The 15,524-nt window shown below is 44.3% G+C and overlaps 1 protein-coding gene across 7 annotated transcripts in view; it reads right to left on the bottom strand.

Annotated features, from left to right (window-relative positions):
- Positions 1–15,524, bottom strand: part of Ddc (dopa decarboxylase) — an 83,289-nt gene that overhangs the window by 21,494 nt on the left and 46,271 nt on the right. For all 7 annotated transcript variants that reach the window (XM_055623853.1, XM_055623856.1, XM_055623858.1 and 4 more), the window contains 2 exons: positions 9,450–9,516; positions 1,680–1,774 (listed from right to left, as the gene is read on the bottom strand). In XM_055623853.1, coding sequence (XP_055479828.1) covers positions 1,680–1,774; positions 9,450–9,516 — 162 coding nt within the window. The remainder of the gene's footprint in view (positions 1–1,679; positions 1,775–9,449; positions 9,517–15,524) is intronic.

The following is a 15,524-nucleotide window of genomic DNA, read 5'->3' as shown; positions in this document are numbered from 1 at the left end:
GCTGTTTGCTCACCAGCAAGAAGGGGGATTTATTCTCTTCAAAGATGGGACAATTTGTATCCCATACCTTTGACATTCGCTTTTCTGATATCACAGTCTTAGGAGAATTCAAAATAGTGATTAGAAGATTGATTGGCAAGCCTGACAAGCAAGCAGAAGGAGGTTTAGAGGGAGTTTCTTTAATCCCCTATGAAAAATAATGAAAGCATGTAATGCTTGCTCAGCCTCCTATGTGCCACACTCTTCCTAAACCCTTTAAGTACGATTAACATAGCCACTCCTTAGGCTAACCTCACAAAGCATTCATCCGTGGGAAATCCATTTTGTGATGTGACTAGAGGATATCAGACCTGCCCAAGGGCACATGCTAAGTCCAGTCTGGAATGGTGAAACCTGCGTGCTGGTCCCACTTCCCTTACAAGGTAAAATCTCAAGAAACCTCTTCTTCCAAGAGAAAAGCAATTCTTTCCTGGCTAAAGCACAGACTCCCCTAATTTAGCATCTCCTTCCTCGGACAGACTTCTATAGGAGGCCTCTTGGGGCTCTTTAGTGCATTAATCTGCTAGTTGCCTGCAGGAAACGCTTCCTATCCTATAGACAGCCCATAATGGAATTCTGCCTCAAGTCTGGAAAGATGAGCACCACATCACATCTGTGTGTACTTTCTGTGTTATGTCTGCACTGCTTTACCTTCTGTAGGTCTGGGGAACGTAGAGTACTGGCTGTTTTGATTGTTACTTCTTAAGAAAGAGTTTCATTCGGTATGACAGGATATATTTTGTAATTTTCCGAAGAGTTCACGGGACATTTAGAATGCATTGGTGACTTTCTATGGAATATTGGCCAATGAGACCATCTTACTCAGGTATAGAAGAAGAATGTGAACAACACATTGAGCCAGATTGTAGGGAATTGCAGGATGACGTTTTAAATTATTGTTTGACTGGAATGCATAGAAATTTTATTTTACTCATAAATATTTTCCATAGATTTATATGTATAAGTCTAACCTGGTGCACAGCTCTGCCCAAGATTTGTAGCAACTGGAAAATAGCTGTCAACCTCAGGAGAGCTTCAAAAGACAGGCTATATGACTGGAATGTCCTCAGGCCCTGTCCTGAGGAACTGTCGATTGTTTTATTAAGTTAGTTTTCATTTTTAAAAATTATGTGTATGTGGGGTGAACAGTATATATACATGTATGGAGCGCAGGTGTGCCCAGGCCAGAGGTATCTGACCTCCTAGAGTTGCAGTGATGGGAGTAGATGCTGGAAATCAAACTCAGGTCCTCTACAAGAAGAGTAAGCATTCTTACTTGCTGCTCTGTTTCTCCAGCTCCCTGAGGAAATGTAATTTCTAATAATCATTGCAACTGATGAGAAAGTAGTTTGCTGAAATAAACCAAAGCAATAAAATTTGGGGTGTCCAAATTATTTATTATTTAGGTTTTTGAAATAGGGTTTCTCTGTGTAGTCTTGGCTGTTCTGGCTTGGGGTGTTGAATTCTTACAAAGGAGAATTTACTGATAACACATTGGGTTTGTTTTTGTTTGTTTTTTAATGACCTTGGAGTAGCAGTGTTGCTCAGTTTTGACCACTTGCCAGTAAACAGGAGGCCCATGGGCTTGATTCTCAATGCAAAGAGTCAAAACGAAAGACCTTATTGAACAGTTTACTCACCTCCACACCATTCAGAAGATACCGGAACTCAGGACAGATAAAGGCACTGCCCGCATACGCGGCATCAATGTGCAGCCATATGCCCTCTTGGTTGCCTAACATCAGAAGCAAATGGTAAGTTCTCACCAGGGTAGCCCTCACCCCATGAGGAGTAAGAAGTGACTGTCTAGCATACCACTTACATACACATATCAATAGTCTTTGTCTAACAAATGGCTGGATCTTCCAAAAGGCCCTCCGTCTTTAAGGCCCTCAGGCTTTAAAAGTGAGGGCATATGTATGAGCTGCCGGCCTTCCAACACATCGGCTGTCCAGAGAGTGCTTACAAAGTGGGGGGAACAAGCAACCACACAGCATTATGTTGAGGCCAGGGCATGCAATCCCTATTGTGCTTACCTAATTCTTTTCTGTTTTCCATCCCCCTCATTCCAGTGTATTCCTTCAATCTATTCGCTAATCCCTGCTCAAGGCCTCCTGTGAGAAACATCACTTAATCCATACTCTGAAGATCTTGGTTGTCAAGTTGACCAGATTTGGAATCACCCAGGAAGACAAAACTCTTGGCATGTCTGTGAGGACATTTCTAGGAAGTGTTAACTGAGGATGGAAGACCCACAGTGAAAACCAGTGGCACCTTCCAATGTGTGGGTCACATATAAAGAGGTCCCAGGAATAGCCCTGTCACCTCCCTGCCTCAGATGCTGTCTCTTTCTTAATCAACTTCATTCATTCCTGGTGCTGGTCCCTGCTGATATCGCACTCCAGCTTCCTCAGCCTTCCACTGTGGACTTACTACCAAAAACTTATCTCCAGGCTTTTGGCACTAGGTTGTGCCTGCTGAAGCATCCACTTCCTGGACAGAGCAGTGGCTGAGTTCCTTGAGTCTCTACACAGAGGCAGCCATAGTATACAATCTAATACATCCCATTTTTTAGAATATATATGTGTGCAGATGTGTGTATAGGATATACATATATACATTTCTATTGGTTCTGTCCCTCTAGAAAACCCTGCAAATATATACAGTAATTTTGGTCTGCCTCCTCCCTGTCTACCACAAACTTAGGTAATTTACCTTACACTATCTTAAACTACCCTCGGCTCCAGTCATAAATGTTTCCTAAGTGAATTAGTCATTTTTCCTGTTGCTTTGATAAAATACCCTAACAAAAGCAACTTAAGGGATGGTGGGTTCACTTGGCTCACAGTTCAAGGTATAGTAGTTCTGACTGAGGGAGCTTGCGGTAGGTGATCCTGTTCGTTCTGTGACCAGGCAGCAGAAAATGACAAATACTTGTCCTCATCCAGCTTTCTACTTTTGATGCAGTACAGGACTCTTCCCCAGAGAACTGTGCTACCACTTTTAGGGTGGATATTTCTACCTCAATTAACTTAATCCAGATAATCCTCCAGAGGTCTGGCCAGATGCTAACCTAATCTAAATTAGGGGTCTGTTGTGCCTGGAGTCTTATCTCCTTCAGGATTCCAGACCCTATCAAGCTGACAATCAACACTAACCTTCACTCCCCCCACACGTAACAGCCTTAAAGATAGAGTTCTCACTTTGTTTGGGGACGAGAAAGTCCCCTCTACAAGCATACCCCCCAATATGTGCGTATCTGAGCTCACTGCTCTGCTGACGACTTCCCTTAGCCACCTAGCCTAAGCTTTACTCTCTCACAGGCAAATGAAGGTAAGGGTGATGCCTATAGCTTTGCCCATCCTATCACTTAGAAGTCAGTGAAAAAGCATCAGTTTTCTAGCAAGGCATAGTGCATAATATGCATAGTGCATAGGGCATAATAAAATCATTAATTTTTTTAGTACACCCTTAATCCCAGCACTCAGGAGGCAGAGGCTGGTGGCTCTCTTTTGAGTTCTAGGCCAACCTGGTCTACAAAGCAAGTTCCAGGACAGCCAGGCTGTCATAAATAGAAACCCTGTCTGAAAAAACAAGCAAAAAAAAAAAAAAGATAATTTTTATGTATTGCTAATATACAAATCGAAACACTCCATGCCAGACAGAGGCCTCTTAAGACTCAGGAAGTAAATAAACTCGGGTCTCAGGAAGTTCTTGAAATTTACAAGATTTACAAGATGCCTCTTGCTGCAGCTCTAAAGCTAAATAATAAACAGTAATGGCTGCTAGGAAAAGAAGACCAGCCAGCAAAGCTCCCTACAAGTAAATGCTGGGAGCGTCAGGGTGCAGCTTTTGTGAGATGCCAGCTAGGTTGGGGTCTATTTTTCAGTAATGTAGCTGCCTTTGAGTCATCCATGTTCCTTTGGGCAACCTTTTACCGAGAATCCTGTAAATAGCCCCTAAAGTCAATGTTTCACTGAGTTGGACTTTTGGAAAATTGTTAATTTGGTCTTTAATTGGTTTCTTGTCAGAGGTGAGTAATTCTGTGTGTGTGTGTGTGTGTGTGTGTGTGTGTGTGTGTGTGTGTGTGTGTAGCAAAAATATACCATGAGAAATAGCCCAACCACCAAATATAGTTACAAGGCAGTTAAGACACAAAGGTTGAGGCTATGAAGAGGATAACAGACCGCCATCCCTGCACAGGTGAAGATACTGGTGTCCTATATTTATACAAAATGATAGATCCACCACTGATTTTTCATACATCATGATCATTAATGTGTGTGCTGTGAAGAACAATGAGTCATTCTGAACTCTGCTGATAAAAGATATAAAAGACATTTCAAAGCTTGGATTCTGTTTATTCTTCAAACTAAGACTCTTAGCCAATCAAGGTCAGATGAATTATAAACTCATGGATACCACTATGGCCAAGACACTGTGAAAAACTAAGGTACAAGAAGAAACCCAAAGCCTTCTGAAGCAAGGGTGAAGGTGTCAGTCTCACCAGGTGCTCACATGACCTCAGTTGGGTGCAGCAAGAGACAAAGCCTTAGGATAACACAAGACACTCCCCAAGGAGCAACAGGATCATGATGGATGGAGATCATAGCCACCACTCAGATTAGCTGTGGGGTCAACCAAACTTTATACTCCTTTGTAAGACAAGACATGCTGTAATTTGAATGTCTGCTAAACCCTAACCTCCAGGGTGAGGGCATTCCCTTTGGGAAGCGACCAGATTGTCACGGTGGAATTCAGTTAACACCCATATAAAAGAGACACCAGAGAGACTGCTGGTATCATCTACCGTGTGAGCACACATAGAATGGCCCAACTTGTTAGCCAGCACATAAGTTCTCTCCAGGCATCAAATCAGCTGGTGCCTTGATCCTGAATTTCCACACACAGGAAATGTAAAAAATGAATTCCTGTTGTTTACAAACCCTGGGGTCTGTGGTGTTTTGAGGAGCATCCCAAAAGGACAAAAAGAAGATGATTCTGTGTTTTCCATGGGTGCTGCTTGGGTCCCACATAGGCCCCTACCTATAGAATTTGCCTTTTTGGCTGAGGTCCTTTAATAAAGTGCCATAGATGCCACTGTTTACGTTCAGCTCAGGATGCTGAATGAAGAAGTGAGACAAAACAAGATGGAGGTTCTGCATGGGCTGACAGTAAGAAACACTCATACCATGGCATGGGGGAAGGGAGGGTCTAAAAGGGCGTTCAGGTTTCTGTTTCTTTTACTCCCCTCTGTTGCTCCTCCCATACCCTCCACTCTTGAGTGAAGGGCATGCTGGATAACTCAGCAAAATCTTGAAAAGAAAGCAGGTCATTCAACTGCACCCCAAGTGTCTCAGAGCTTGTTTCATAGCACCCAGATGAAAAAGACAATTCAGTCTGAGTCCTAACAACTAAGGCCACTCAAGAATGTTTCAGGTCCCTTCCCCATAAACCTGGTTCAGTAGGTAGGAAAAGATAAGAGCGCACCAAATAGTCTGTACTGAAGAATCAAGTTTACCTGCAAAAGATCTAACCTCTACTCTGGTTTCCGAGGGATGACCTACAGTCCTCTTTTTGGCATGGGGCTTTGGCCCAGACAGTCTGATCTATGATTTATGATGGAGACACTGGGTGATGCCCTTAACAATTTTGACATCTAGAAGAGTAGGTCTCGAAGGTACTAGCTGGGCTTCCAGTAAGGCCTAAGTAGGACCCAATCCATGCAAAAACAAACAAACAAACCAAAACCAAAAAACAGACAGTTAAAGGTTAGGAGAGCTTGCCTGCTAGGGAAATGTCATTACTCAGTGCACATGGTTACACATTATAACTACAGAAATTCATACCCTCATGACTCCTCAGAGACCATCAGAAGCCCTTTTGCTCACACTTCAAGACCATCCTGTGTCTCCTCTGCTGATTTTCTTGTTTTTTTTTGTTTTTGTTTTTGTTTTTTTTTTTTTTTGTTTGTTTGTTTTTTTTTTTTTTTTTTTGAGAGACGGTTTCTCTGTATTGCCTTGGCTGTCCTGGACTCACTTTGTAGATCAGGCTGGTCTCGAACTCACAAAGATCTGCCTGCTTCTGCTCCCAGAATTATAGGCATGTGCCACTGTGCTCAGCTTCATCAGCTGATTTTAATCTCTGTCTTCAACCATCCCTATGAGATAGTTCTCGGTAAGTTTTGAGTCTTCTAGCTATAGCAAGGGTCAGAACAAGGATACAAGGCCACAAGGACTGCCTCATGGAGACTATCTTCTTCAATTTAAATTTAACCCCAAACTCGAATAAAAGATAACTCACCAATGCTCTTTAGAAACAAATGGGCTTTTCTTGATTCTATGGGGGAAGTGAGATGGTATTGACAATGCCTCTGTGTTCTGCATTTTACATGATTGGCTGACACCAGCCCCATCATCCAGGTTCTCCAGCATGTGTACACATATAGGAGTTGTGTGAATGCAGCATGAACACACAACAGCTAGATATAGTGAGTTACACATGCCAGGTACATTAGCACTGAGGCCACACCACCTTTGGCCTCGGCAGCCATTGGTCTACTATTGCTACTACAATCTATTTTCTACGTGGCCACCTCAACATGCAGAACCCAGGCCATAGCAGCACAGCCTCCTTACAGCCCCTCTGGGGGCCAAGATGAAGCTGTGACAAGCTGCAGTACGCCCCTCCCCTCCCCATATCCTGAGACTGCCTACTTTGCTCAGCCAGACCCCCTTCCTTGGTGTCCCCACATGTGTACCAAGGCTGTCATCTATCCATCTGCTATAATCCATCCCCTCTTTAATAAACGGCTGCCATGGAATTTGGTCCATCGTGGTAGACAAATGTCACCATCCTCTCTGGTGCACCATTTTCAAAGGAACTAAACAGAGCTTGAGTTTCCTGAAGCAGAATCTGGAAGACAGCCATCTTCTGATGTAAGATGGTGAGTGGAGAACTCTGGGTTGTTATAACTCGATCATTTTAATGAATAGGATAAGGCCAGCTCAGAGCACATTGCTTGGCGGCGAAGCATTCTGATTGATGATAGCTAAATAGAAGACACCAGTTTAGAGATGGTGGGTTTAAGACACTACCACCAGTCAGTACTAGTGCTAGTAGTAGTACAAGGACTGCCCTCAAGTATGAACATCGGTCATGCATGAAAGGGTTTGGTGTTGGCCTGTCAGCACCCCCAACATTGTCCCAAGAGCAGTCTCTGGGCTTGAACCCAAACAGCAAAGCACATATCAGGCTCTGCCCACAGCACCAGAACCGCCTGACAGAGGGAGCTCCAGGACAGCAGGGCAGCCTGAGCTGTAATCATCCAGCAATGTGGGCATTAATGGCAGGGGCCACCTGCTGGCTGTCATCTTCCTGCTCCTGTGGGGAGCCAGATTGAGTTCAGGGATAGCAGCCATGTAGGCTCTATCTGGCAGAAGACTTCAGTGCTTTAAATCTGATAGCCCTGGGGAATGACATCAGCCGGCTGTTGGCCAGGACATTCAGTCCTTGGCCTGACATCTGAGTCAGAGGACTTCGGCTTGCTTGGCTGAGCTTGTGAAGGTCTGCAGCTAACGAGGCCCACAGTACAGCCATAGCTGAGGATGGCCAGCTAGTTCAGTGTGTTCTCAGCCTGCTGTGTGGCTGTGTGTGGCTGTCTTTAGCCAGTAATAATCACAGCTGTGCCATAGCTCATAACAGGTGGAGCCAAATCCGGAGTGAATGGCAAGGCTATGTCCACACCACTTCTCACGGTTGGTGATTAGCCTCACGGTCCTGGCAGTACAAGCATGTACTACAAGCAGTACATGCCTTTCCTACAGCCCAGTTGTCTGCATGAACTCCCTTGAGCTGCACTGTGAAGGAAATAGTCTTTTACCATTATGAGAACCGTTTTTCTTTCCAATTTTCAGATAGGGGAAAATGAAGGTCAGAATTTAAGACATGCAGCTGTAAGCTATAAGCTTCTCTGCTGCTTAAGGTCATGGCCAGCCACACACACATCTCCCCTCCACACACACACACACACACACACACACACACACACACACACACACACCACACCAGTGTGCCTGCAGCATCACCTCCACCATTGTTTCCCTACTAGCCAGAGAACAACGACCCAGGGGAGAAGAACCTCTTCCTGAGAAGAGGCCACAAGCAAATCAGGGGTTAGGAGAGGTGGGAAACGTGCTTGGCCCACACAGAGTGACAATGAAGCCAAATGCCAAGCAGGTGTCGTGATGTCTGGCACAAGTCAAAGAACTGAGGTCAGAGAGCTTGCTAGGGACAGCTCCACCCGAGCCTTCACAGCCCTGAGGGACTGAGAGGGGTGAGTTTTGTGGGCTGATATATCCTTGGTACCTTAGAAACAGTTCCAAGGCCTGCTGAGTTCCCAGAGTTCGCATCAAAGGTGAAACTTTAGAAACACAGGCATTTATTCATTTTGCAACTAATACAAAATTCTAGTCTCAAGGAGAAAGACAAAATGTCCTGATAGAGGGAGCAAGAAGGTAAGCACGAGGCCAGGAAATGATCTGAAAGGAGTATGCTTCATAGAAATTTAGCTTGAAAGTATTGATTTGCTAAATCAATACTAACAGCTATGTGCTACTTAATGATAGGCAGGTCTGAAAAATTCATCATTCCACAAGGTGGTCCTCAGGAAAGCACTGTACAGTGTGCTTAGACACACCTAGGATGTAGCATATGCCACCCTGTTTTCTATCCTTACACCCAGCACATCACAACAGCATCTTTCTTTTTCTTTTTTCTTCTCTTCTCTTTCTTCCTTCCTTCCTTCCTTCCTTCCTTCCTTTTTTTCTTTTGTTTTTTTTGAGACAGGGTTTCTCTGTGTATCACTGTCTGTCCTGGAACTTACTCTGTAGACCAGGCTAGCCTCGAACTCAAAGACTGGCCTGCCTCTCCCTCCAAGTGCTGGGATTAAAGGCATGCACCAACATTTTCTGGCTTACAAAAATTTATTTTCTTAAAAAATATATTTTGAAGGGGGTGTGACAATAGACTGGATTCAAGCATAAACAACCCCTGCCATGTGTATGCACACACAGGTCCTTCATGTGGGTGCTCTAAGTGTTGAAGAGCTTAGTTTCCTTAATATGCCCACCATACCCTAAACATTATAATAGCATGAAGTGCTTGGACACTTTCTCCCTTTCAAATATTATATTTAGTGTTGTTAAGTTTAGCCATTGTTTAATTAGCTCAAAACCAAGTTTGTGGAATTTAAGCCAATGGGGCTACATTATTGTAAATATGAGACCTTAATTCTAATCATAATGTTTAGAATTAATGATGATTAGCCCCCTTCAAAATGAAAGGTTGGTTAAATCTCCCACTCTATGTCAAGAATACTTTTTAAAAAGAAAACTGAATCAGATACTTACAGATGGGACCCACTTCTAGGAGATTGTCAAAAGAGCAGCAAGATGTGGTTCCCAGTGTAGCAACCACCTAGGAGGTAAAAAACAAAACAAACAAACAAACAAAAGCACCATTTTATGCCCCATGTTGCCATTGTTGTAACTCAGCCTGTCTTCCATTGCCGGTGGCTAGCACAGGTACAATGGTAATGAATATTTACACAGAGATGGAAACCCATGAATTTATGCCTCGTCTTTTGGTTAAAGTACCAAATCGGATAAAGAGAACAAACCTATGAGCGGAAGTCTGAACTGTGGAGCTGGGGAGATGGCTCATTGGATAAAAATGCTTTCTGTGAAAGCAAAAGGATCTGAGTTCAAATTCCCAGCTCCTGCATAAAATCTAGGCAGGGGCTCACATGCTGGTAACCCCAGCATTGGAGGAGCAAACACTGGTGGATGCTTGGAACTTTCTGATCAATTGGTGTAGCTCAACAGTGGGCTTCAGGTTCAGTGAGAGACCCTGCCTAAGAGAGTTATACAAGGGCTGGAGAAATGGCTTAGCAGTTAAGAGCACTTGCTGCTCTTATAGAAGACCTAGGTTTGGTTCCAGATTTGGTTCCCAGAACCCACAAAGCTGCTCACAACTGTCCATAAATCGAGTTTCAGGGGACCCCATGCCCCCTTCTGTCCTCCATGGGCACCAGCACACATACGGTGCATACACACACACACACACACACACACACACACACACACACATACACACACACACACACCATAAATATAGAGAAATCTGAGCACTGAGTGTAAGGCTAGGAAGTAGCAGCTTTCATGGATAATTACCCACATTTGACCTACAAAAGATTTTCAGGAGATTGTGCCTTGGGTAGAAAAAAGATAGTTCCCACAGAACAAAGAATTTAGACATTTTCTTCCTAGTCTGGTGGTGGTAGCGGTGGTATGTGTGTGTATATGCGTAGAGTGGTTCTTGTACAGCCACAGCTAAGGCCTAGTCAAGCCACACCAGGACACTGTTAGAGAGTATGGCTCGACGCCCTTATTCTGTGACTCTTCTTATCCAGAATGACTTCGCTCCCAAAGATTTGCTTCAACCTTCAAAAGGTCTGTGAGAAAGTTCCACTGGCACTGGCAGTGGTGCTGAGAATGCATGCAATACTGTGGGTCATGCAATGGGAAATATGACCCAGAATCACTGTAGAGTCCAGCCCCTCAGTGCCTTGCGATGCTCTTATTCGTGTGGTTCACTCCTGTGACTGTCTCTTTCTCCAGGCTCACGGTGTTCTTGAAATCAGGTCTTTATGTTGGTGGGAATTTGTACTTTGCTGGACATGAAATTGTTGCTAAAATATATCTGCCGAACTGACATTCTCCAGCTGATTGGGGGGTAAAAAATCTGTTTATGAAAGCCAAGGCCCAGACTGATTCATAGAAATGATGCCGCTGGGACAGTGAACTTTCTCCTCAGGCTTGATGGAAACATGCAATTCCATACACCCTTGTGTCAGTCGTATGTCAAATGTCAAGGGTGCATGATTGTTCAAGTCTCCCTAGAAACAGCATCACACAATACTCTTTGAACAATGTTTTCACCCTTGTGTCAAGTCTTCCCCTCCTCCTGACCCCTCCAATAATGTTACCTACACTGCAGGTGTAGTGTTAAGTTGGGCTAGTCAGAACTTCAGACATCTCTCCAGGGCCTTTCTGGCTCAGTTTCAGAGATGAGCAACTATGTTTGCCCTGAGAGCCAAACCCACCTCTCAGAGAGATCATCACTCTCTTTCCAGGGAACCTGGCGTCTATGGGTCTCCCACCTAGCTGCCTGGGCCCTGCTGCTCTTGTAGAAGCCTGGGTTGGTGGAGGTACTTGGCACTGGTTCTCATAGGTAATGCTTTTACCAGGGACTAGAGTGTTTCTGTACCCAGCTGTACGAGAAGGTGACAAAGCAGGTGCTGGCTGGGCTCTGACAGGTTCTCTGGAATTCCAACCTATGTCCACAAAGGTTCTCTGCTCCCAGGGCTGTCCTCAGGCCCAGCAGAGGCAAACATTTAAATATAGACTTTATGATTATACAGGTAGTTATCCTGCTCACAGGTCCCTAAGAAGAGGACCATGTCATGCCATGGGTACACCACTGAGGCCATATGCAGAAGCTCTAGGACCGTCAGATCTGAGTACAAGACTGCGAACGGGAGCCTTTCTCTTAGGGCTCATCGGAAGCAACAGGCCAGGCATGCAAAAAGGCTGCTTTGACACAGTTTAGGTGCTCAGACTAACTGTAATTATTTGGTACCTGGCTGGTCCAAAGGCAAGTATGAAAGACAGTGCCCTGCAGCGAGAACCTCAGAGGCATATGAATGGTGGGTTTGCTAGTCAGTCTTTGATCCAGAAGAGGTAGGCACTCTAGGGACAACATTGCCCAAAGATGTCCAAGCATCAGAAAAGCACCAGGAACAGTGGCACCAGCCTGCTATTCTAGCTTTCGGCAGTGGAGGCAGCAGGATCTCAGGTTTGAGGTCAGTTGGGACTATGCAGAAAGATCATTTTAGGGCAGGCAAGATGGCTCAGCAGGTAAATCTTGCCACCAGCCTGATGACCTGGCTGTGATTTCCGGGCACAATATATTTCCAAAACAGAAAAGCCTATCCCAAAAGAACAAAAACCAAATGTGTGTATATGTGTGTGTGAGGGGGGGGGAGGGGGGAGGGAGGGAGAGGCAGAGAGAGAGAGAGAGAGAGCAGTGTGAAGCTCAGTTGTATTATCTTGGGAGACACACTACTGGGTTGCTTGCTGAGCTCCATTTTCTCACTCACAAGGTGACACAGTGGACACAGGACTTGCCCAGTGGGAAAGTACCAGTGGGCTTTCAGGCTCCCTGTTTCCAGGCTTTCCTGGAGCCTCAAACTCTTCTGTATCTCCACCCAGTTTCTTCACTTAATGCATTCAACATTCTCCACACTTGCCTCATTTGCACAAGATGAGTCATGCAGTGGGCCTCAGGGCCTCAGTGGTTTTTCTCTGGTATCTGTAATTTCATCTTGACATTTAACTGAATATTAAAATGCTTCGCGTTAGGTACCTGGCTAGCGGGTTGCTTCACATAAGAGTCATAAAATGCTTTGTCTGTGTTATTCGGGGTAAAATTGCTCAGCTTCAGTAAAGACAGATTAACACTGCGTGATTTTCTCAATTTTGTGTCTCTCAGAAATGACATATCTGCAGTGCAGCAATTGCTTCAGCTTCATCTCATTTTCTCATCTAAACACTAATTGGCCTAAGAGCAATAATTTCTGCTGTTAAATTCATACATGTTAAACATTTGCTTGTTAAAAACAGCTTTTATCTATTGCTGCGTGCACAGAGTATACAGAGTGGTTTCTGCCAAATATGATTACTGCTTATCGCTTGAGATGAGTTTGTGGCCAAACATAAACGTTCCTTCTTAAATTTGCAGACAGTTATTGATTTCTTTATAATGAGCTTAAAACTGTGCACAAACAGTAACATTATGCCCTGTTCTGCACCGAGCCTTGACGGGGAATAGAAATGAGTGACTGGTTTTAGTGTTTTGTCGGTGCGGAGCTGATTGCTAACTGCTTCCTGTGTGACTCAACTTAGATAGACTCATGATCCCTGCTTCATACTTGATGTAAGGAAGGTGCCAGAGTAAGTAATTGTCCAAAATCACATGAGCAGGGACAGATTAAAGTGACGCCAATGGCCACACTTTTAGAGGACAGAGTTCTTGCTACAGGCCTTAGTCCTTTCTAGCTGCTGAGGAGTTGTGGGTAGGCAGTAGGACCTAAGACAGTGAAGCATCAGGGGGCTGCATGGACAGTGTTCTAATGGCCTGTCCACGTGCCACGGAGCTACAAGTCAGCTTGTCCTAATTCTCAGAAGCCATATTAAAGCTAGCACCTGCTTTGCTCCAGGCTCTGATTACCCCCGGCTCAGCATCACTCAGTGACGCTAACCTGATTTCAGTGTGCTCTGCAGAGCAGTAATCACATTTGTGCAGCAGGAGGGGGCAGGAGCCAGAGCAAGCCTCTATCTCGAGAGCCTGCGGCCTTCCTGCTAGTGACAGAGCCTGTGTGACCTCCTCGCCTGCTGTCCCTACTCCACCAGCTCCGTCTCCTCACGTACATGCCTTGCAGGCATTGCCCTTTGCTGATGTTATTAAGGTGGCTTATTGGAGAAGCAAACTATCATGGCGAAAATAGAGAGAAACTTTATTATAGGACTCAAGCTAGTCTGTGGAGGGACAGAGTCAGCTTTCTTGGTCAAACTATGCCAAATGTGCCTCTTACTCTCAGTAGTGGGCCTCCAGTTTGAGGGGTCCGCAATTCTTGACATATATTAAAGGCTACCTCCCTGCTACCCATCCCAGGAGGGTGGGCACATGTAGCAAGTACACATGCACACATACAAACACTTACAACCACTAAAGAGCATTAGGGTCCTAAGATCAGGCCTAGCTACTATCCCTTCCCCATCTGGGGCAGGAGGCTGTATCCCAGTTGAATAGCCCCAAGCTGCACTTTGAAAAAACAAACCATACACACTGTTTCAAATACCCTGTGTTTTTCATACTGATGAATGTTATCAGTCCTCATTCCCTTAACAAAAAACAAAACAAAACAAACAAACAAAAAATGCAATGCACCACAAGTCCCTGCCTGTCTAAACTCTAGGATATAGTTGCTTACATATACTGTTGCTTAGCAACAGGCATTATTGATCCTCTCCAAAGCTGATTGCATCTTCTACTCTTGTCTGTATATGTAGTTACCATGAAATGGTGCAAAGACTAGGCATATCTCTATCTTTGCCCCTAGAAACCATTCCAAGAGAAAATAAACCGTGGCTGGTCAAATATCCTCAGAGTTGGTACAAGGTACACTGCGATACAAGCATTTGTTAAATATATGAATGCATGAATGAACTGTGACACTTCTCTTTGTGCCAAAGATATCTGTGGTTTCTGTCTGAAAAACAACAACAATATACTCTAATATTTTTTGCAATTTGGGTTGTTAAAACACAATTTTGAAAAGTGGGATATTGTTTCTTTCTCCCCTCCTGCATGAAAATAAAATGTGGCTTTCTTTAAATGGACTTTTCAGTGTTCATGTAAGTCCTGTGTTTCTCTTCAGCTGGTTTCTTCAATTGAGCACACAAATACAGTTGACCCTCTGTATCTGAGGTTTGATTTGAGGTTTGGTTCCAACAACCTCAAATCAAAATACTAGGAAAAAAAATCGCACTCCACAAGACAGAACCCACACTTGAGACTGCTTGGGTGGCAAAGAATCTGAGACTAAATAGGCCACAGACCTAGGGGAAAACCAAATACTACTGTTCTGCTATAGGAACATAGTAATAAAATGACTCCTAATGACATTCTGCTATGCTCAGAGCTCAGTGTCTTGCTCAGCCGTCGTCAGAGAAGCTTCCTTGCCATAGGTAGGAACTAAGGCATGGACCTACAGTTTAACAGTGCAAGAGAGTGAGAGACTTCAGAACAAACAGTCCTAAAAGAGAGGCATTCATCAAATACCTCCCCTCAAGGCTCAGGGAACTATATGAAAGAGGAGGCAAAAAGATTGTGAGAGCCAGAGGGGATGAATGATACCATAGAAATGGTGATTTTCAGACAAAACAAGAACGATACACATATGAACTGACAGAGACTGTTACAGCATGCACAGGACCTGCACAGATCTAAACCAGACAGGATCCCAGACCTGAGATGGGGAAGTAGCTCCCCTCTGCAGCCAAGGATCTAGCTCTAATTAACAACTACGTACAAAGGAAAAATTAGTTTCTCCAACGGGGTCTCTCTGGGTGTACAAAACACACTTAAGGGCAGGCCCCATGCCCAGCAGTAGACGGCCAACACAAAATGAACTCAAAGGAGTTTTTGGAGATTTTATTTTTGTCTCATGTTGCTTTGTTCGGGCATTTTTTTTTTTTTTAAATCTTACTGGATTTTTGCTTGTATGGCTTTTGATCCTGTGTTTTTAAGGTGTGTGTGTGTGTGTGTGTGTGTGTGTGTGTGTGTGTGTGTGTGTGGTCTGA

The sequence above is a fragment of the Psammomys obesus genome, unplaced genomic scaffold (assembly GCF_907164565.1).
Source record: "Psammomys obesus unplaced genomic scaffold, mPsaObe1.curated_primary_1811, whole genome shotgun sequence".
Taxonomy (NCBI): domain Eukaryota; kingdom Metazoa; phylum Chordata; class Mammalia; order Rodentia; family Muridae; genus Psammomys; species Psammomys obesus.
This window is presented reverse-complemented; position numbering and strand designations above follow the sequence as displayed.